This window comes from Stegodyphus dumicola, chromosome 2 (genome assembly GCF_044657685.1).
Source record: "Stegodyphus dumicola isolate Sdum_Otavi_A_Nest chromosome 2, ASM4465768v1".
Taxonomy (NCBI): Eukaryota; Metazoa; Arthropoda; class Arachnida; order Araneae; family Eresidae; genus Stegodyphus; species Stegodyphus dumicola.
The window spans coordinates 196,221,809-196,246,761 of record NC_140769.1 but is presented as its reverse complement, the minus strand read 5'-3'; the positions used below and the strand labels follow the sequence as shown (position 1 = coordinate 196,246,761).

The following is a 24,953-nucleotide window of genomic DNA, read 5'->3' as shown; positions in this document are numbered from 1 at the left end:
ACACCTGCTGATTTTAAGAAAAGGAACTTTGATATATTTCTGGAAATGTAAATGCTTTTAAAGTTTTCTTTCAATAACGTTGATTTTCATTACTTTACTAACTTCAATAATTCTCTTATTAGCTAATATGAATGAAAGAAGATTGTCAAAAATGTGACACAGTATAATTCTTACGAACATATGTACCTTTACCAGCATACAGATATTACCGATTGAAATGAAGAAAGATACAGATATTTTACTCCAATATACATTAAATTAAAAAAAAAAAATTAAACTTTCATACATTCCAAAGAATAAACGAAAACTCAATAGATATTGTCATGTTTGTATATATGAGATAAAAGTTTTATGAATGGTATTTAAAGTAATGCTTAGAACTTCATAAAAGCGAACATTCACTATGTTAATACACATATCATCAGTTATTTACATTAATCAATGTAATATTAATCATTACATGTACTATATGCATATATATTTAAAGTTTAATTGTCTTACAATTGAATAATTAACTATTGAGAGAAAGAGGTTCATATCTTACCCTATTTAATTCACATGGAACAAATTTTTCCATCAACCACATTGAACCAAGTTTATTAAATTCGCCAAAGCTCTTTTATTTCTGCATTTTCACACTCACGACACATTTTAAATGTAACTATTGATTACCATTTCAAACACCGATATCATAACTCAGTGTAAAACTACATCATAACTCATTTTTTTCCTACTAACTACAATTTTATATATTCAAGAAGTACATCTAAGACATGATCATTTTCTATGTTCTAGCAAATCGATTCAATTGCGAACATACTATTAAGACTTGCGATTTTAGAAGACTTGCATGTATTAACGATGTCAACGTTTCTTTGTTTTTATAAGATTCACATCAAATCATGTCGCATTCGAATGTGGTGTAAGAGATCACTTTTTCTTTTAAACACTTGTAAACAATGGATACAATTTATAAGAAGAGAAGTATCATGCTGTTTCAAAACATCATCATCAGCATATTTCTGTTTCTTTTGACACCGGCAAAATTTAAAAAAAAAAAGAAAAAAAAAGGTTCGTGAGATTTTCTTCAAATTCTGTTTTATTTGAAAAAATGTCCGAACATTCAGTACGATGTAAAGATTCATATTGTTTTAAATTCTTATGCTCACTAAATATTTTTTATCACGATTTACTCTTAAAAGTAACTTTATAAGTTTTCATATCCTTTTTACATGAAAAGAACTTGTGATTATTCACTACAAAATTCTAAGACGAGAAGCTTCGCGACTTTTCAAACTACAAACTTAAATTTCTTAGGACATACACTACATCTGATGTTTCTTTCATGAGATTTCAAATATCGCTTCAGATTACTCGTATTCAAGAAACCTTACAAATATATCACATAAGTTCAGCGAATAATCGCTTCATAAACTCTTAAATTTTCAACACGAGTGAATCACTTGAAGCATATACTGCACTGTAAACATACAATACTTAAAAAAGTTGTTATAAAAAATAAAAATACATTCATTTCACCAAGAAGCTTTTCTATTTAAATACATTTATTTATTTCCAAAGAAAAAAAACATAAGGAAAAAAAATACTCATAACATCAACCAAAGACAGAAATTTAAATAGAATAGCTGTACTTATATTAGTGCATTTTTATAATCTTCATAACATTTCGATTCAAAAAACCTATTACAAAATAAATGAAACATTTTTTTCTGCCTTAAAGAATCTCTTATATTTTTAAAATTAATACATAAAAATATGTCTTCCCCAATATATTTAATTCTATCCTCAACACTTATTATAATGCAATCATGTCTTGTTTGTGAAGGATGATTTACAATACAACCTTCGCATTTAAATAGTTTTTTAATCACTGAATTTAATTCAGTTTTGATAGAGTTTATGAGTTCTTTAAATAGTTCATCATCATCACTTACCATATCCGAACAATTGTTTTTACATTTGATTTGCAACGGTAAAATAATTTCAAAAATACTTTTATATAAAGTATTAGATACATCAGGAATAATTTCTTTTAATTTTTTTAAAATATCACAGTTTACTTTTAGGTATGTAGGTTTTAGTTTAAAAGAATTTTCATCTTGTTTAAAAACTTGTTGAAAAATACACTCACCTTCTTTGTTGAAAACTACCAACTCATTATTGCAAATGATGCTGGCAGTCGTATAGACAAGATTAAATTCATATATTTTTGAGGAAAATTCTTGCCATGTTGCAGGAGTTATAACAACACCGCGTGTAGTAGGGTATAATATTTTATTTTGTTCCACACATTCACGTAGATGAATGTTCATTCTGTTTTCAAACTGATTTATGGACACAAAATATCCCCAACCAAGAGTCCACTGTGCAATCAACTTCGAACTTTCTTTTTTCTGTTCTCGATTATTCGGCATGAAGATATTTTCAGGAACAGACTTCATATAGTGGGCAAACCAGTCATCCTCTGGAAGTTCATCCTCATTATCTTCCAAGCGTCGTTTTTTAATTTTCGAAATTTTTATGTTTCGGAATGTGATACTAATTCTAGGATCTTTAACGTCAGGTTGAGAGGGTATTCCGTGCATCCAAAATTGATTCGTTGGGGGTTTCATTACAAGGAGAGTTCCATGAGTTAAGTCCACGCTTCGAGATGTGAAATTTCGCCTGGTAAATACCATTTGACGTTTTGCACCTAAACTGATGATAGGTATATCACTTTCAGGTTCGAGACAAGTTTCATTGTCTTTATGCGTTGAAATTTTCGCCAATCCGTCAGGATAATAGTTCAATAAAGCAAAATTATATTTTTTGCCAGTTATCGTTTCAACATAATCTTTTACATTTAGAAGAGTTTGAGTCCATGGTTCTGCACAAATGCTCGTTCCAGAGAATTCGTAACTAAGTCCTTCATCACCAAAACCGAGTACTTTTCTTCGTGGAACATACTGAGTCCCATTAATTTCAAAACTAATATTTTTAAAATCATAATTTGATAGTTCATCTAGCAAAATATCAGCTTCATTTCGTGAATAAAATTCTTCGTATAATTCCACATTTAACTCTGTATCACATATATTCCTCATATTCGCTTTTGAATCTAACGACAATTCTGAATGATATAGAAATACGTAGCATTCTTAAATAGCAAAAATTATCTATATATGTGATACAGAATTAAATGTGGAATTATACGAAGAATTTTATTCACGAAATGAAGCTGATATTTTGCTAGATGAACTATCAAATTATGATTTTAAAAATATTAGTTTTGAAATTAATGGGACTCAGTATGTTCCACGAAGAAAAGTACTCGGTTTTGGTGATGAAGGACTTAGTTACGAATTCTCTGGAACGAGCATTTGTGCAGAACCATGGACTCAAACTCTTCTAAATGTAAAAGATTATGTTGAAACGATAACTGGCAAAAAATATAATTTTGCTTTATTGAACTATTATCCTGACGGATTGGCGAAAATTTCAACGCATAAAGACAATGAAACTTGTCTCGAACCTGAAAGTGATATACCTATCATCAGTTTAGGTGCAAAACGTCAAATGGTATTTACCAGGCGAAATTTCACATCTCGAAGCGTGGACTTAACTCATGGAACTCTCCTTGTAATGAAACCCCCAACGAATCAATTTTGGATGCACGGAATACCCTCTCAACCTGACGTTAAAGATCCTAGAATTAGTATCACATTCCGAAACATAAAAATTTCGAAAATTAAAAAACGACGCTTGGAAGATAATGAGGATGAACTTCCAGAGGATGACTGGTTTGCCCACTATATGAAGTCTGTTCCTGAAAATATCTTCATGCCGAATAATCGAGAACAGAAAAAAGAAAGTTCGAAGTTGATTGCACAGTGGACTCTTGGTTGGGGATATTTTGTGTCCATAAATCAGTTTGAAAACAGAATGAACATTCATCTACGTGAATGTGTGGAACAAAATAAAATATTATACCCTACTACACGCGGTGTTGTTATAACTCCTGCAACATGGCAAGAATTTTCCTCAAAAATATATGAATTTAATCTTGTCTATACGACTGCCAGCATCATTTGCAATAATGAGTTGGTAGTTTTCAACAAAGAAGGTGAGTGTATTTTTCAACAAGTTTTTAAACAAGATGAAAATTCTTTTAAACTAAAACCTACATACCTAAAAGTAAACTGTGATATTTTAAAAAAATTAAAAGAAATTATTCCTGATGTATCTAATACTTTATATAAAAGTATTTTTGAAATTATTTTACCGTTGCAAATCAAATGTAAAAACAATTGTTCGGATATGGTAAGTGATGATGATGAACTATTTAAAGAACTCATAAACTCTATCAAAACTGAATTAAATTCAGTGATTAAAAAACTATTTAAATGCGAAGGTTGTATTGTAAATCATCCTTCACAAACAAGACATGATTGCATTATAATAAGTGTTGAGGATAGAATTAAATATATTGGGGAAGACATATTTTTATGTATTAATTTTAAAAATATAAGAGATTCTTTAAGGCAGAAAAAAATGTTTCATTTATTTTGTAATAGGTTTTTTGAATCGAAATGTTATGAAGATTATAAAAATGCACTAATATAAGTACAGCTATTCTATTTAAATTTCTGTCTTTGGTTGATGTTATGAGTATTTTTTTTTCTTTTGTTTTTTTTCTTTGGAAATAAATAAATGTATTTAAATAGAAAAGCTTCTTGGTGAAATGAATGTATTTTTATTTTTTATAACAACTTTTTTAAGTATTGTATGTTTACAGTGCAGTATATGCTTCAAGTGATTCACTCGTGTTGAAAATTTAAGAGTTTATGAAGCGATTATTCGCTGAACTTATGTGATATATTTGTAAGGTTTCTTGAATACGAGTAATCTGAAGCGATATTTGAAATCTCATGAAAGAAACATCAGATGTAGTGTATGTCCTAAGAAATTTAAGTTTGTAGTTTGAAAAGTCGCGAAGCTTCTCGCCTTAGAATTTTGTAGTGAATAATCACAAGTTCTTTTCATGTAAAAAGGATATGAAAACTTATAAAGTTACTTTTAAGAGTAAATCGTGATAAAAAATATTTAGTGAGCATAAGAATTTAAAACAATATGAATCTTTACATCGTACTGAATGTTCGGACATTTTTTCAAATAAAACAGAATTTGAAGAAAATCTCACGAACCTTTTTTTTTCTTTTTTTTTTTTAATTTTGCCGGTGTCAAAAGAAACAGAAATATGCTGATGATGATGTTTTGAAACAGCATGATACTTCTCTTCTTATAAATTGTATCCATTGTTTACAAGTGTTTAAAAGAAAAAGTGATCTCTTACACCACATTCGAATGCGACATGATTTGATGTGAATCTTATAAAAACAAAGAAACGTTGACATCGTTAATACATGCAAGTCTTCTAAAATCGCAAGTCTTAATAGTATGTTCGCAATTGAATCGATTTGCTAGAACATAGAAAATGATCATGTCTTAGATGTACTTCTTGAATATATAAAATTGTAGTTAGTAGGAAAAAAATGAGTTATGATGTAGTTTTACACTGAGTTATGATATCGGTGTTTGAAATGGTAATCAATAGTTACATTTAAAATGTGTCGTGAGTGTGAAAATGCAGAAATAAAAGAGCTTTGGCGAATTTAATAAACTTGGTTCAATGTGGTTGATGGAAAAATTTGTTCCATGTGAATTAAATAGGGTAAGATATGAACCTCTTTCTCTCAATAGTTAATTATTCAATTGTAAGACAATTAAACTTTAAATATATATGCATATAGTACATGTAATGATTAATATTACATTGATTAATGTAAATAACTGATGATATGTGTATTAACATAGTGAATGTTCGCTTTTATGAAGTTCTAAGCATTACTTTAAATACCATTCATAAAACTTTTATCTCATATATACAAACATGACAATATCTATTGAGTTTTCGTTTATTCTTTGGAATGTATGAAAGTTTAATTTTTTTTTTTTAATTTAATGTATATTGGAGTAAAATATCTGTATCTTTCTTCATTTCAATCGGTAATATCTGTATGCTGGTAAAGGTACATATGTTCGTAAGAATTATACTGTGTCACATTTTTGACAATCTTCTTTCATTCATATTAGCTAATAAGAGAATTATTGAAGTTAGTAAAGTAATGAAAATCAACGTTATTGAAAGAAAACTTTAAAAGCATTTACATTTCCAGAAATATATCAAAGTTCCTTTTCTTAAAATCAGCAGGTGTATCGTAGTTTTTATTTCTATTTCATTAAAAGCTGAACTTGTAAAATAAAAATTTTCTATTAGTGTAAGGTAAACAAAAAGAAAATCAAGAGACAATCCGTATCATGAATGAAATTCAAGTCTTACATCGGATTAAAAAGAAATACTCTGAATCTAAATGTTTATGCCTATTTAGCACAAAATGCGTTTATTTGTGTTATAAATTTAACTAAAAGCATTCTTATAACAGTATGTTGCCTTTAAACTGGGTAAAAGTGTTAAGTATATTTTCTGATGGTATTGATATACTTGTCAAAGAAGTTCTAGAAACCTCAAATGTCGAAAGAGCATATGATAAGAATCTCCTTTCCTATCGCTACGTCAGTTACAGGTTAAGGGGTGGCTTGAATGGATAAAGGTAATGTTTGTGCAAAAATATAGTAGTTCTATTTTGAAATGAGAAATAATTCGCTTTTTGTCAATTAAGGAAACTTGTGGTATTATTAAACAGAATGTCAGTGAAAGACATTGCGTTTGCATAGTGAATTATGAAGGTACTGAAAGGTAGTAAAGAAGGTGAATGAAAGAATTAATTTGATCAAATAAGGTAAGGCTATCATTAAAAGAAAAAACTGTTTAAAAGATGTATGTTAGAATTAAAAGTAAGATGTTAAAATTTAAAAAGATGTAACAGAGTAAAACCAAAGAATACTGGTAATTCCTATCTGGAAAACAGTAATTTGAGTACGATATTGAAAAAGTTGGTTTTAAGAATTTCTTTATGCATGTGATGCAAAACAATTGCTAGTTTATCATGAGTGCTGACATAGATGCAATTAGTGCAGGAAAAATAGTAAAATTAGTATAGTTAGTGTCTCTAAAACATGAAAAAATAATAGTGTGAGCAGTGTAAATTCATTTGAAGTACTGAAATATGACATAGACTAAATATCAGAAAATGTAAGAAATATTTTGGTATGTGTGGATGAAACACTGAACGTGGTTGTAAAATTAGAAATGAAAATTATCAACACACTTAAAGGTAATCGGGATTTAAAACTAAATATGATGTTAGAAACTTTGAAGACCATAAAACTATATGAGAAAGAAATACATTTAGATATAAATGGTATTAAACTGTAAAGTTGTGAATGGAAATTTCTGAGTAAAACCTGTAGATGATCTATTATGATCTAGGAATAAAACAAGTATTATAAAAATTGTAACGAAATATTTGAATATGGAGTAAATGAAAACAATCCATATCTTTAAAATGAATAAAAAGGGATAAAATGTTGGAATTACGAGTGATGAGACAGAAATAAAAACATTATAATAAATAAGTTAAGCTAGAATTAAGAAATATAAACACAGAAGGGAAATCATGAACGTAAGAAAAGCAATTAACAGTTATAAACTTAAGTTTTTTTAAAAAAATATTCGGTAATGTAAGGAAGATATTGTTAAACACGTGAAAGAAATTAGAAATTCTGTAGAAAATTTAGTAAAAGAACTAAGATCATGAAAATTAAACGTTTCTTTTTAAATACAATTTCATACCACTAAGTTAAAGTGTGTATAGAATACTAGAATGGTTTAAAAAAAGTAAATGAAGTTAAAATTCAGAAGATATTGAACATCATAACGTTAAAAAAAGTGTGAAATTGCATCTAAAATTAAGTAATGTAACAAATAAACAGCACGTGCGGGAACGTTTGTGAAATATAACGTATAAGTTAAAAATCAGGTATTCTGAAATTTATGAAAGGTATGAAAAAAAATAGTATGTGGAAATTAAATAAAATATTACAAATAAATTAGAAACGTTAAGTATTAAAAAAATATGACAGTAAATGAATATGTTATTATGAAACAGAAAACCTGAGAAATAAGTTAAAGTTTCATGAAAAACTAGAAAGGATAAAAGTATCAGAATAAATTGATGAGTCGATTCAAATTCCATTTTCTTAAATAGGCTTTTTTACCTGAATCTGAATGTATCACATCAGCTTAGTGGTTAAAATCTTCAAACTACTGAGCTGGTGAGATATTTTGTTTGAGAGTTCAATTCTATATTTTGAATAATAGAGTATTTTTTTTTAAATGGAAATTTCTAAAATAAATTATTTTCTTTTTTCGTCCGTAGAGGACGCCATGAGCAATTCCTAAACAGATTATTTTCATTTTTCATCCCTAGAGGACGCCATGACCCCGTTGCCAATTTAAAAAAAACTAACTTTAAATGAAAAGCAGGAGGTCTACAACTCAATCAGCAATCTAAAAACAACTCAACTCCACTCGTGACCACGCCTCCTAGTGTGATGACGTTGCCTTTGGTCCCGCCCTCTGTGATGTCATTGACCACGCCCCCTGACCCGCTGACCACCTGATGCAGAACTGTCATTTTCATGCTACTAAGCAGTGTACATGGATATAGTGAAGAGTGTGCGCAATGCCATTTTTGTGCAATTCTGGGATGTTTTTTTAAATAAAAATAAGTCGGCGTGTACATGGTTTATGTGTATGTGTTATTTTGAAAAATGCGTAAGGAGAATGGTATTGTGCAGTTTTTCCTAATTTTGCAGTGAATATTTGTCACGATTAAGCAGTTTTGTTTGATAAAATTTCTAGCATAAGTGTAATTCGGCTAGTAGATTGTTGGAAGAAGTGTTCAGGAGATAAAAAGAAAAGAAACATGTCTTTACTTCGTGAAGACAAAATGGCGGCGGGAAAAAAAAAATAGAGGGTTGCTGTAGGAGAGTTGGTCGCCAAATTTTCGCCAAAAATCGCCAAGTTACGATAATGTAAAAATCAACCGAAATTTCCATAATTCACTGTATGCATTACTTGATAGTGAAAAAAAAATCTTTTAAATGAAACTTCGATCAGACTTTCAGCACCATTTCTGATATTATGATTTTTCTAGAGGTTTCTTTTATGTTTATGATTTTAAAATTTCAATATCTAAAAACGCACTGGTTACAAAGTTTCGAACCCTTCTCTGATTATAAAACAAACTCTTCGCACTCTTTTGAAACAAGAATGTTAAAAAATATACTAATAGAGTGATTTTCTACAATTTTTAAAAAGTATATGTTACAGTCTGAAACAGAAGGGGAGATATTCGTTTCTTTCTTCGGCGTTTCCGGGAAACAATACTTCAAGTACTACGTCATAATTAAATCTACCGCGTCATTTATTTTTTTTTTTCATTTCGTAAATTTATATACTCGTTTATCATAATTTAATTTAAAGAGTTTATTTTATAATTTTACTGTAGTACAGAATTTTTTGTAATGGAGCTTGAAAATTCTAACAGCTCAAAATCTGCCATACAGTTTTGAAATTTTATATGTTGTGAAAGAAACTTCTTACACGCTTTTAAAACAAAATTGGAAAAAAAAATAATTAGGTTATTTTCTAGAACATTTTTAACTAGCCGCTTTTCCATAACTTTTATTTAACTCGCTCTTGCTACCACTATGCTCGAAACGTTATCAGTCATTCATAATTTTTCGTGTGCGTATTTGTTTGTAATAGATTGAATCGACATATCCGATAATGGGTTAATAAGATTTATTTTTATCAAAAGAAATCATTCAGAACTCTCGAATTTTCCACAGAAATATTTGTGACACAGTATCACACAGTATAATCAGTAATTACTCTTAAAATCTCTAAGAACGTTAAACACAAGCAGTGCAAAGCGCATCTAAAGAGAAAGCTAACACGGGTACCGCAATCCACTCGAAACTAAACAACTCCCAACAACAATAACTAAGAAAATGAACTGATGAATGAACTAAGAAAATGAATGATGCTTACTCTGGCTTTTTATATTTCACAACCGGCTGTCAGATATTTCTAGTACCTTCTGTTTCTCGAAATTATTTGAAAGCAATAAGAGTGTGGAATTGCGGTTACAGCTAACGTAGTGATCAATTAAATTGATTTAGTTTCAATACACATTACGGTAGCACAGGGACCAGACCAAAATGTCGCCAAGTGGTCGTCAAATTTAACATTCACTCTTACTTTTCAGGCATAGCTTTCTCTTAAAATTTGTCTCGCGCTAGATTATACAGTAAAATATAACAATTTTGTTTGTAATTCTACTAAATTTCACCGGAACAAGAGATTAAATAATTCTGTATTCAAAACTCATCTACAATTTTACGTCACGAGTAATAACAGAAAGGGAGTTCAAATAATGAAATCCGATTGAATTGGATTGTCAAAAATTTATATATTTATAAAAGCATGATAAATCCCTTGATAGAGGTAAATCCTTAACTTCATAAACATACCAAGGGCTGTCCATGTTTTCTACTCTTATGGCATAAAATTACAGATGCATTTTCTAAAGAGAATTATTTCTTTTTTTGTTGCCATGAAACTATATGATAAATTCTTTTATGCTTTCAGTTAATTTTTATATGTTTTAAATAAAACCTTATTTTATATAAAAATATTGTAATTGAAAACTAATCGTTATAAGGATGCTGGTATCTTTCTGAAGGTACCCCTTAATAAGTTTTCTGTGTTGGTGAAAAGTACGTTTTGCAGAGGTCTTACAAAATTAAAACTACGAAGAGTAAAGAAGTGCTTCCAATGATTCAGACAAGCATCTATCCAGAGATCAGACAAGCTTTACGATACAGAAGTTAGGAAATGGATGAATAACGTCAAATAGAAATCTAAAGATGACGAGACGAGATTAGATAGATATTTTCGATGTACAAATGTCTTCTTTGCTCTGTAGTGGACGGCTATTGACTGCTTTTACGCTCACTTGTGAAATCAAACTCAGAGAAGGAGAGGAAGCACATGCACAAATCTAAGATACTCTTGGGCTGCTCTTATGTCTGACACAAGCTGAAACTTGATAGTAGCATCAAGAGCAGAATGAAGACTGCTAGAGTCCTTCTAGAAAGTTTACTTTTTTGTTCTTCAGAAAAATGTTCTAGTGTTTCGTGTAAGAGGAAATTTTCGCATGAGATAAGTTCATACGATAATTTCGTCTTGGATGAAATCTAGTCGCTGTGTTATGAAGCGGATTTGAAATGTCAGGCCAAAAATCAGTATTAAGCCTCTCGGCATCCACAAGAGTGTGTGAATATCATAAATATTGAAAAATGAACTCAGATGCTTACTCTGGCTTTTTATATTTTACAACCGGCTGTCAGATTGATTTCTGTATAACATTTCTATGTAAAATAGTTATTCCCTTTCTATAATACCCAACGGACAAACTATAAATGCTAGTACATTCTTACAACACAACCTGGACGAAATTCCGAAAAAGAAAGTGTCTCTTCCATCTGGGATTTGCTTGCAAGATAAGATAAGGAACTGCTGTGTCCACCTTCATACTCTTCAGCCCTCTGGCTTTGATTTTGTCTTTAAACTCAAAAAAGGAAGCTTTACGAGGTTTTCTTTCTAATTCGCTTATCAACATTATGCCCTCAGTCCCTCTCTCTGTTCTTATAATTATAAATTTTTGGTTGCTGACTGTGTTATGAAGCTACCTTTCTGATGACAGATTCTCATAAATATATCGAATGGAGACTGCAGTGAGAATATGTAAAAGTGACTCTTTTTAGAAAAGTTATTGGAAATGGCGTACAACAAAACGATAATACAAATTGCGTTGAGCCTGAATGAACATCAAAAGGCTCCAAAAATCCGAAACTAAATTTCATAAACTTCGAATCTGAAGAAAATCTTTCTTGGATCTAACTGTCTTGTTAGCCGAAGAGAGGAATTGATTATAGATTATGGACTGAAAAATTGACTTCATAACAAATGTATCTTCCAATTACATCACTCCTGGTGATTATAATTTACAACGCTAGAGTATTTTCCATTGTGACCTTATTATTTTATTACACCAGTTTTCGATTTAGTAGTTTATAAATGCTTTCTTTCGGAATGTTATAAATTCAGTCTATGGAAAGTATTTCAGACATTAATGTTAGTTTTAAGAATGTTATTAATTCGCCTTGTTAAAATATTTTTCTTTAAATGCGAATTTAACGGTACTGAATGAAGTGATAAAGCAAAATTCCTACTAGTCCCAAAGGATTTAAGCTTAATAATGAAATATTTGCTTAAAGTATGGAATTGTTATAGAAGTTCTTAAGGATAATTTCCTTATTAAAAATTACAAAATACAGGTAACATTTGGTTTTGATTTTTTTTTATCATCCAGTATATGTAAAATTAAAAATGCAGAATTTGTATCGAAAGTAGATTTTCTTTGAAAGTGGAGAATGTAAGCAAGCAAATAAAGAGCAGTATTAAAAGAAAACGAATTTTTGAGATCCTTCTATTTATTTTGTATATTGCATTATAACTCATTATTTTAGTTTTAAAAATTTGACTGTGGTTTCACTGGTTGTTTACGATGACTTTATACTGTGGTGGTTTTCGCCCCTTTTACCCGGGTAAAGAAATCTGAATCTGAAATATGCTTTATAGCATGAAACGATTAAAATCTGCACTTGATTTATCAATGATGTATTATTCATCTGAAAAGTTCTGTTGATTGTCCAAACCTTTTCCTTTTACCTTGACTAGCTGAGTTACCCGGCTTCGCTCAGGGAGTTGATATGAGATTGTGTGGTAGTTGGAATAAAAGAATAAACTTTTAAATTTAAGAGGTCAAAACGTTTTATTGAAAACATATTCTAAGTATTTGCAATACTTGTTTATATGCAACATTTTACATTTTATTATCCGGGGTATATATGTAAAAATTTTTCGAATTTCCTACTCGAGAGCAAGCTGCGTATAAGCTGCAGTCAGAAAAGCAGGAGTCTTTGAGGTTGATGCCGCAATCTTTTAAAGTTTGTGCTTGCGCTTCGTTAATTGTAAAACTATAGGAGAATTTGATTGGAAATTGCAGTCTTTTAAATGTGAATAGCACTTCTGTAGATATCAGTGGTATTTTGGGGATAAATACTATGTGTCCTTTGTCCGTGCTAGTCATAAGTTCGACTTCGATGATGTGGTTCAATATCAGTTTAATGACCATACTTTTCCCATTACTCAGATTTGGTGAGATGAGATTTCTGAGAAGTATCATCGGAGATCCAGTTTTCAGTCGAAGTTAGTGTAATGGAATTCCTGGTATTTGCAAAATGGTTTAAAAATTCTGTAAGGAAGTTGACATTTTCTTCAATGTTTACCACCATGTCGATCGATTTGTATATATTGTCTCTTCACCGGGAATTTTCTTTTTAATATTGAAGTTCAAGGAGTTCGTTTTTAGTAGTTGCTATGTTGCAGAAATCACTGTTGAGTTTAATGAGGTTAGTCGTCTGGTCAGTAGGATACGTTTCGAATATTTGTAAAAGTATTTGAGCAACATGGGCTGTTGTTAGTTGGGCATGGCTGTTGTTTGAGCAACATGGGATGTTATCGATAGTTCAACTCTTATGTTTTGACGGAAGTGTTTTGATTCTGAAGCTTACTCGGTATTGTAAAGTAGAAATTCCTGCGGAGGTGCTTCCAGTGATCGTATTCGAATATTTCCATTCATGCAACAGATTCCTGCTGTTTCTATACTAAAATATTTCACATTGCAAAATTGGCAGATGTTATCTATTTTCCCGATTACGTCGTGTTTGTTATATTCTTTCGTCGGGGCGTAGTGGAATGCTTCATTTGTTAGGTTGTACTGTTTACTTGTCCTCGTCAGCACTTCTCATAGGAGTGCTTCATGGGAGGCTTGCTTTCGCAGTTTTTTATTATAAGATTGTGTCGTAATTCTTGAGTTTTCTATTCGTTCATTTCGTTGTTCTTTGGTTTCTGTGCTTCTTACATTTTCCTTCGTTGGGAACTCTTCGACTCTTTCATTTTTTCGCTGTTCATTTTATATTCGTAGTTTTGCTTAAAGCCTGCCAAGATCTCCTCTTTTGCTTTTGGGCATTCTATAAAATATAAATAAAGTCAACTTTTTACTAAGAAATACACTAAGTACACTTTACAAGCTTTTCACACTTTATTTTTTGATTTATATTCAGTCACTGTTTAATTACTCACACTTCACTGTTTCTTTTTACTCACTCACTGCACTTAACGGAAAAGAAACTCAAGTTCGACCACACGATGGATCTTGCTTTATATACTCCTACCAATGGGTAGCCCCACCGAAACAAAAAAAGGCTTCTAATGATCCACAATGTTCCAGAATGTTCACAGTGATCTAGGATGTGCCGGGATGTTTCTGTATCTATCTACCACACTGTTCTCCAACATTCCACAGCATTCCAGAGTGTTTCGGGATGTTTTGGAATGTTGTGGCATGCTCTCGAATGTTCTAGACTGTTCTAGAAATTTATAGAGGCCTTCAAAACACGCCCGTCAGGTAAAAATGGGAACCGTCTTCATAGATGGGGCAGAGATGGCTACCACACCATATAACTCCCTTGATCGTACTGGAAGTCGTTTCTGAGTTTTAGAGGCCCGCACTTTGTACACTTTCATAATACGTATTGATTATTTCTGATAAGAAGTTTGGAGTTTGTTAAACAATACCTGGATATTATCTTTTTCAGTAAATCTTATGAAATGCTTGGTAGAAAATTTTTCCAGCCATCAGACAGAATGACAAAATTTCTTTGGAAAAAAGTGTAGTATATATTATACTGTAAAATTTCCAAAACCATATTTGTATTTCTTAACAAAATTTTACCTTTGGAAATTCGCAGAACTAATAAATAAGAATGAGTCTGGATGACTCACCGTTATTCATTTTGAAGTGTTACAGTTAATATAAGAGGAAATTTAGTATTAAATTTGTGCATTCATGGTTCTGAAATCACGGTGTTTTGTCTAAGAAAATCATAGTATGTACATGTGTTTTCAATTATTCTTTATATCTGTTTTAGTGTTAATTATCATTTTTATCTGTTTTAGTGACAGAAAGGCTATTCATATATATACTGAGGAACATTTATTTCAGGTTCTTTATCTAGAGCCGAATCTAGGTATCAGTTATGAATATTACGTTCCTGCGAACTCTACTTATCCAGATAATTATATTTGGGTGTTTGGTGATTTTGAAGCATGTTCACAAACATGTGGTGGTGGTAAGAAATTTATGTATATTAGTTTAGGAATATTTGGAAGCTTGAATATAATAATATGTTTACTAAATTGATTTAGTGTTATTTAAAATAAATGTGAAAAAAGATGAATTTACTTTCATTACTTAATTTTTTTATGTATATTTTATGACATGTTTGGGTAGTCTATATTTTGGGATACCCCTTGGATTATTGCCAAGTTGTTTTTCATTTATGTTAACCTGAGTATTTTACTATGTATGTTTCGGAAACCCATTCGTGACATCATTGGTTGTAATGCATAACCGTGCAGATTTTGATCGTTCGCAGAATATTTCTCATGGCTTATTTCCCCGTTGGATGTCGGTTAGGAAGCAAATTGCCTATTTTGTGATTTGCACCTAAAAATGGCTGCCAGTGGTAAGATTAACCTGAAGATTCTGTACGATTTCGAATGAATTGGAAAGAAAGCATTGAATGACTGGTATGTAAAGGAAGATTTAATCAATAATCTGTAGTTTCCGTTTGTAAGAAATAAATGTATATTGTCGAACGCAAAAATTGTTCCTATGGCTCTCAGTGGCTTTGTTGTGAGAAAGGTTCAATGCTCACTATAAAAGTATTACATTAGAAAGGGATCACGGTTTGAGAAGAGTTATTTGAGTATTATTCAGAGTTTGGTTTTTACGTGGATGTGGTTCTATAAAGCTAATACTCAAATTAGTTAGGTAGTTTTAAATATGAACAATGATAAGACCACAACTGATTGAAGAACTTTTGTAGGGATATGTGAAATGATATGTATTCGTAAAGGTGAAATGACTGGCGGTCTGGATATGATTGCTGAAATAGACGGGAGTAAATTTGGTTAAAGGAAATATAATATAAGTAAACGCGTGGAAGGAAACTGGATGTTAGGTGGTATAGAATGAGGGAACGGAAAATGTTTTTAGGTGGTTCAGGACAAAAGAAAAGAAACTTTGTTGGATGTAATTCAGTGGAATATATTATCTGGAATAACGATCATATCTGATTGCTGGAATTGTCTTTATGATTATGGCTTCGTTCACCTTAGTAAATCACGTAGTGACATTTAAGGATTCGGAAACCGGAACTGATATCAACACTATTGAAGGTATGCGGGGTGTAATAAAAAGGGTCTTTTGAAAGAAATGCCACCGACAATCCGGCACTACGGAGTACATTTTTATATTCTTCTGTGAATTTAAGTGACGAAGGTAGTACACAAATCCTAGTTCAGATAATTTCTAGCATTTCTTGGGTGCTGTTAAGGAATTCTCTGTGCGACACACCGAAGACATAGAAATAAGAAAATTAAGTTAATATTTCCTTTTTGTACTGTGCAGATTGGATAACATTTATTTCCATTTTTTATGTTATTTCTTTATTTCTTTGCTTTATTTTGTTTTAAAACACAGTTTATTGAGGTTATATTATTATTCAGATTATTTATTATTTTTTATGCTTTAACTATATTTTATTGGTTTATATTCTGTACTCAATTTTACTTGCGAGGCGTTGCACGTAAACACGAATGGCGCCAAAATTCGCCAATTTTAGTCAAGAGGAGACACTAAAATATATTTTTTCCACATATTCTTACAAGGAAATTTCCAGAAAAAAATGCATGAGAACTCTTATTCAAGTGTATGTCCTACAGGATAATCATTTGTCTCTTAATATTTACATTAATAATGTCTCTTATGAGGCAAAACACTGTAGATAGTGTACTTATTACTTACACCAGAAATAAGGAATAAAATGATTAATATGAAAAAAAAAGGATTTTCAGGTACAGAGATTTACATTTTGAAAACCAAGCAGCAGCAGTGCATTGCTGTATAGTAACAAGATTAATACTATTCATATAATTGATTCATGTAGCCTAGGATATGCACTAATGAATGAATAAACATAAAAACTTTATGCGATAGAGTATTACAATCATATTTATACTTACTGAGAGCATTGTTCCAATAAGAGGCTTTACAACGCTTCTCAGTCATCTTATCTATAATTATAAAAAGTCATGATTTTTTTTTTCTTTTGGGGTGTAATTGTTAGCATAACTAATATTCTGTACGCGATAACATTCTGTATGTGATCTATGGTATTAGAGAGATTTATAGTGTTATGTTAACAAGATGGGAAAAACAGAAATTCATATTTCATTGCAATGTTTCATTCAATTCTTCAAGAAAGAATAGTGAAAAGTATATGTTGAACTCCCAGCGCTGCTAGCAGTAATACATCACTGCACATTTATTATGGTAGCACAAGCATGTCCTACAGTAAATTTTATGCAGGTATAATTTATCTTTCACACTTCTTTACATTTCTCGCACTATCAAGTTCCTTTTGCAGTCTGCAGATGTTTTTTTATCTAAAATTTAGGAAACATTTTGGTACTTCTCCGTTATGCACCTGCCACGCATTGTGGATTTTAAACTGTAATAAGAATTGTTTATAGATAGCACTTGCTTACACACAGGGTACGTTTCCATTGTAGACACATGCCAAATTTAGCCACATTTTTAACCTTTCATAACAGCATTTTATTTACTTGGTAGTAGTATGATAAAATAAACTATTACCTCCATGTAATTTATACACATTCCTTGTTTATTTCATTGGTTTTCATGCAATTTGTTTTAATTACTTGCTAAAAATTTGGTACTTACGTATCAACACAATCACCTTGGTAGAAAATGCTAAATTTGCGGGTTGTGCCAAACTGTGGCAAACATGGTCATAAAAACTGCTTCATTTAATCAAGGCTTCTATCTTCTTATGTTTTCTTATTTTACTCATTCCAAGTTCAAGCGATTTCTATAAACAAATCATGATATTTTTTTTTACTTGAACTTAATTTTAAAATATGAGTTTATGAAATTAGCCTGCAGTGGAATAAACTGTGATGAAATTTCTGCACGAATACAGGATTTCGCTGAAAATTTTCTAAAGGGAACAACTAGGAAATTCATTTTGTAGGTAGCCGCTGTTGCCAAGGTTTGCACGAAGCCACGTTTCTAATATTTTTTAAGCAAAAACAGATGGCTGAGTCCTTCCTGAGAAAAATAAATAAAAAAATTATGGAAAGATTTGAAGAATGTAAATGTTTTATTTTTTTAATGTATCATGTAATCCTTATTTAGTAATTCAAAATCGTATTTTAAATTGCTAAGGTATATTTTCGTTTGATATGTTGATAATGTTTGCCGACTTACAATAAATACCGATACTTTGCGAATTTTTCTAAAAAAAGCCTCAAAAACCCCCAGCTTGCACCCAACAAGTAGCTTTTACCTTTTCATCTGTAAAAAACTGCCGCATTGCACGAAGGTTGGTTGAGTTTACATATATACCAAAAATGTTTGTATGTGTTTATGTATGGATCATATTCTTCAAGCATCAGATATAATTAAGAAAAGAAAATTTACTCTTAATAAGGTAAATTTCTCTTCACCTTAAATCTTTGAATTTATGTTATCCGGTGATTATGTGGAAATATTCATCTAAAGTCCAATGAGTTTAGCTCATTTTATTCGTTCAACAGTTGAAACTCTGAACAAAATCTAAGATTCATCTAATACCAGTCTCTGATTTTTAGAAATCCAGTCTTGCAGAACATTGTAGCTGCTTAATTATCTCAATTCATACCAGATTCCATGCTTTAACACAGCTCGTTAACACAGAGGCTTTGTTTTAATACAAAAAATGCAGCCTATTAACCAACCTTTTTTATTGTTATTAAACAGAATTTGCATATAAAATTAATTCCATATTTCAAATTTATGTAACAGTTTGTATTTTATTGATTTTTTTTTAAATGTAAAATTAATGTGCGTCTCAGATCAAAAATTGAGATGACTGCTTTTTTGTTATTTTCTCCAAATTTCCAGTATTAAAATTCTGTTATAGCTTAAATTTAGAAGTAGTTTATAAAATAATATGGTATTTTAATTCATAGTTGATATATTTAAATAATTTATGATTACATTTACATGAATGCTTTATTCCAGTTTTAATATTTTATACGTCCTGGTTAAATTTTTCTCATTTAAGTGGTAAACGGGAGATAAAGATGTAAAATTTTGTGAATAGTTTATTTTAAATATTTTATAAGCACATTTATGTGTATATATGTATATTTCTTCTCATGAATTCTTTCTAAAAATATAGGTACGCAGGTTAGACCTGTTCGATGCATTCGCAAAAGCCACAGGGATATTGTTGATGATAAATTATGTGATCCTGCACTGAAACCAGATGTTAACAGTTCTTGCAATAGTCAGGCCTGTTCAGCAATGTAAACATAAATATTTTATTAATATTGAATACAAAATAGTGAAAACTTAATGTATGGGAGTATACTTTTTCAGTGTAATCTATTTGGATTTTGTAATAGGCAAATAATATAATGAAATATGAAAATTAATGACACCTTCATTGATCTGATGAAAAGGGTTACATCCTCTAATAATGAATAAAAGTGTTCCTTTTGCTTAAATGTTGTCGGTATCGATATTTTATTAAGACAATCATTTACTTTTTTATCCTTTAAAGACAATACTCGATGCCTCTGGGTTGTGGAATTTTCAGCATCATCTTCGCCGTCTGACCATTTCCTCTTCACCGACAGGACAGTCTGCTGATTCGCCGACCAAGTAAATGAAATATGTAATAAAAGTTGCTTATAATATATATAGTTCTTTACAAATATGGGATATAAAGCAATTACACATAGTTAATTAAAATTATGTCATTATCCAATAGAACAAAATAATCTCATTTCATAATTATGGGCTAAACCTCTATTGAGAAAACCCCTCCAAATAAACTGTTTACCTGAAAAAAGATCATCAGTTCTATGTAATATTTTAGTAAATATAGCAGATAACTGCAAAAGTGTTTCCTTTTTTTAAGACAATCAGATGTATGCAGTATGGTAAACAAAATTATTAAACTAAATAAGCTGAATGATGTTATATAAAAAAGGTACAATATAGGCATGGGAAGAAAAATACCTCGATCATAAATTAAATGAACAACATTATTAAAATACATAAATTCAAAATCATATGGCAAGATATAATATCAGCAGTTAAAGAAAAATATGTTTTTCGGTCCGACAGCATAATAGCGGGTTGGAGAAATGAAGGTGAAGTCAAAACGGCGAATAGTACAATTTTGCATACCTCCATACTAGTACTTTCCCTTAAAATGCATATTTTTTTTAAATAAAACTGATTTTAAATTTTAGGTATTTATGTATTATACCATCAACCATGAAGCAGCCTAATTTAGCGCCAATTATAGATAAGCCTTATGTAACAACATACTCGCAATATCTGCACTTTCATCTGACATAACCTCAATTTTTTCTCGATAAGCCATGTTTCATTTTTATGAGCAAGGTTATAAATTAACAGTTAGTGTTGTACTTTATCATACATTTTGTAAAAAAGTATTAAAATTTAGGCTCTGCAGAGAAGTTAGCAATGGATTATGTTTAATGTTTTGATATCTTACCATCAAAAAAAGTGTGTATCAATAGACACAATATGGCTAGCAGAATATGGCTAACAAAAGAGTATTAGACTAGAAAAATTACCTATGGGAAGTTTGTACGCATAGCGTTCTAAATTCAGCTTCCGGCAAATTCGGAGGGTTAGTTAGTTCTAATCAATGAAAGCCTTTTCTCAAAGTGGGTCAAATACTGCTTGTTTATAAAACTCGAGGTGTCATTATTCCGCAGGAATGATTGGCACAACTTTGACAGGATCTCTGCCAGTTTCTATGTTTCGATGATGGTCAGCTTTCACTGACGATACGGTGTGCTTTCATTCTTGCCGTAAATTCTTTACCTATTTCTCTGCTAATGCTCTGAATTGGGAACACTTATTGGAGGAGGGATGAAAACAAATAACGAATTGTTTTTGAAATTTGTGGTATAAATAAACTTATTTAAATTCTTGAATAGAAGTGATTTTTAAAATCATTTCCTGTGGCAAAAAATAATATTTTGTTATATATAATGCCTATTTTTATTCGCTAATTCCATATTGTTATTTATAATGTATATTTTTCTTCAATATCTTCTTTTAATTTTTTGATGTGATAGTTAGATAAATTATAAATAATTAAACAAAATTTTAATTTACTTGACCTGATAGTCATTTAATCTACACTGACGAGCCAAAATATTATACCAATCCCCACGATTTTCAATAATATCATCTGGATGAAGTGGAGGACATGTGATTAAGAGGGAATGGCATTAAACTGCTGCTGGAGAAGGTAAAGGGTAAAGGTAAAGGTAAAGGTAGAAGTATGGGGGACACTAGCGATGTACCATAGGTCAACTGGTAATGCCTTCCCATACTAACTCTTTGGGGGAAAAAAAGGGGGCAACTGCAAGTTTTATAAGAATTTGCATATACGGAAGCTTTTCAAAATTTCTAGTGCTGGAGAAGGTGAGGAATCATTCCTGCACTTATCTTTGTGAGTGATGGAAAAGGCTTCTGGTCTAAGCGAATTTGGGGATAGATTGTAATGGCCCGAAGACTCGGAACGAGTATTTCCGAAAATGCACGACTGGTAGTTGTTCGCGATCTGCCGTTGTTAGTATTTATTCAAAGTGGGTGGAACGTTCTGCAAAGTGATGCAAAACATCATTTTCAATTAGGAAATGCTGTCAACAATGAAAAATGGCAGAGATCTTTCCAAACTTGGCAGAAATTTGAAGGACCAAATGGCTGTTTATTTAGTTAATCAAAGTACACACATTCTGGTCATAATATAAAAAAACTTAATCTGCATATCATAATTTTTGACTTTGCGCAGCTAAATTTAGCCATTTGCACATAGATAGTTGCTCTTTTCTTGATGAGAGGATCCAATTAAATTTGAAAATACTGTACTGCATATTGTTCCATTGAAGACAAGTTCCAAATTTTAATAATTCTTTCAAAATGCGATTGGAAAACTGCTAAACTGCAGTTAACTTATATTGTTTTTTATAAAAATTTTAAACTAAGTTATCGAAATTTGATTGAGTTTGCATAAAAGTCAATGCATTACATTATGCTTACCCATTATTGGCGCTAAATCCTTTTAGATTGATGCTACAGTTTGGTTATAGTTTTTGTTGATTCGAAATGTAGTCCTGTTTGTGCTTTAAACGGAGTTACAAATCTCTTATTTGTTTAAGGTATCCGACTACGTTCTAATAATCAATTTTGATGAAATTTTTTAATGTTTTCATTATTTTATTTTAAAACTTATACATCAAGATTTCCAAAACTACTTTTATTTTTTCCTTCCGGTCATTAGAAGCAGAATTATGGCTGTTATTGTTTTACATCATGAATCTAATTTCTTTAAGAATCCGGAAGTTGATGTCTAGAGGCATACAGAGCTCTCTAAATAATTTTAAAATGAGAATTTTTCATTTGAATAATTTTGATGATGCTCAAAAGATGATTTTGAACATTTCTATTTGTTATTAAGCACTGAGAAACAAGATCTGTTTATACAATTTAAGTTTCATACTTCGCAACATTTTCTTTTCCTTTTGTTTGTGTTTGCATGACATAAAACCTAACTTGAAATCCTTGATCTTTTCAACATTTCTGTCACGGAAAACTTAAAATAATACCATAGTAATTTAATAAAACTTTCCACAAATATTCTATGAAATATTGTGAATTAGGTGGACTAAAAATTTGGGTTTATGTACATATCTGGCATTTTTTCAGATAATTTTATAAATGAAAAGAGAAATTTATTGAAAAATAGCTAGTACATGTACTAAAAAAGATACAGTTAATAGACATTTTACTTTAGATTCTAGTCCATTATTCTTTATACTTTAATAAATATCAGTGACAAAGATAAAAGTAAATATTGTAAAATATTTTTGTGGAAACGTATCTAGTAAGTCTGGATTTTAATACATTCCTAGCTCAAAATATAAGGAAAAACTAGAAGTCATATATTGATAATATGTTCATCAAACGTTTCAATCATTTTACGTAGTATTCTGCTAAATACCACCAATAATAGATTTTATTCTACTAGTTTCCAAAATTTGAGTGCTTAACATAGTCGCATACCTTAATTTTACGTTAAAAAGTTTTTAAAATTAAATTAATCCAATTAGTTCAATACTGGACAGTTGGGCTTTTACTGTAGTGTTTTGATACTATCCCAGTCTAAGTTTCAAAAGGACGTAATGTTCCTACAAAATCAGATTGGTTTTAATCTTTAACTTTCTAGTTGTGAGATGTCTCAGAAAACAAAAATAAAACTTTTATACAATTTTAATTTAATTTTAACATCGTAAGTATGATTAAAGCACAGCATTTGGATGCCTATCTCAGGAGGCCTATCAAGTGGGTACGAGCCAATAAGTTGGAAAAATCTTTAAAAAAAAAGAAAATATATCATAATATTTAATCTTTTTAAACGTTAGCTTATTCATCTTGCAATATATGCGTTATCTGGCAAATATCACTGCTCTGAATGATACTAAAATTAGTAATAGACTTGAAAGTTCTACTCAGTTTACCTTAAAATTGTCTCCGCGAACTGATTCTTCTTTTTAGGCACTTAGCCCTTGTGTGCTTGGCTATGTTCGAATAAACGATCCTGCTATCTTAAATCACCAATATATTTCAGCTTTTATATTGTGAATTATTTATAATTTTCGAACAATCATTTTATTGCAGAAGAGATTTTCATTTTTGTTTTTACGGTTGAGTATTAAAACCAGAAATCTCTAGCTTGGCACAAAATAATATATAATTACTAATTAAAACTGCTCTAAATATATCTGAATTAATTGTGCCAGGAAAAGAAAGCAGACAAAATTCATATCTGCTATATTCTTTCCAGAATTATCATTTATGTAAACAATTTGGATAGTGAGGTTAAATCTTTATACCTCTGTTAAATCTGCACACATCTGATTTATTTTCAAACTTATGACATCATGCAAATTTTAAGTTTAAAAGCTTAATGTTGAATTAAAAGTTCAATCTGAATTCTTTTCTAATATTTAGTAATATGATAAATTATTGGATACTTAAAATGCATAAACTAAATTTTTATTTTTCAGCTATGGTTGGAAATTTGGACACTGGTCTGAATGCACTCAAACTTGCGGAGGTGGTAGTCAGTTTCGTCTTGTGTTTTGTTATCAACATTTCGAGGAAAATTCTAGCCTTGTAGATGAAGAAATGTGTCAAGAGTCAAAACCTATTTTCATGCGTGCCTGTAATTTAGATAGCAAATGTCCTGACTGGGTGATTGGAAAATGGTCAGAGGTACAAATTTATCTCATTTTAAATTGCTATGCATATTGTTATGTATAATATATGTTTTAATCCACTTTTTAAAAACTTAGTGGAAATGCTATGTAATTAAATGATTTTATGGTGTTTTCCGTTATGCGCCTGCTATACATTTTGGCAAGTTTATTAACTGTAAACACAAAAAAATGCATTAAATTGTCATTGTTGTTGTTAATGGTCACTTGTCTGAACTAAAGTGAGCCCAAGCCCACGAGATTCTTCCTAGCATGGAACCCAAGTTTACACCTGCCG

General features: G+C 30.5%; 1 protein-coding gene across 5 annotated transcripts in view; it reads left to right on the top strand.

Annotated features, from left to right (window-relative positions):
* Positions 1-24,953, top strand: part of LOC118198040 (papilin-like) — a 137,655-nt gene that overhangs the window by 59,602 nt on the left and 53,100 nt on the right. For 4 of the 5 annotated variants that reach the window (XM_085811608.1, XM_085811609.1, XM_085811607.1 and 1 more), the window contains exons 10-12: positions 15,222-15,348; positions 19,528-19,654; positions 24,467-24,674. In XM_085811608.1, coding sequence (XP_085667734.1) covers positions 15,222-15,348; positions 19,528-19,654; positions 24,467-24,674 — 462 coding nt within the window. Of the gene's footprint in view, positions 1-15,221; positions 15,349-19,527; positions 19,655-19,911; positions 20,013-24,466; positions 24,675-24,953 lie in introns of all 5 variants that reach the window. The other variant, XM_085811606.1, reaches the window with a different exon arrangement.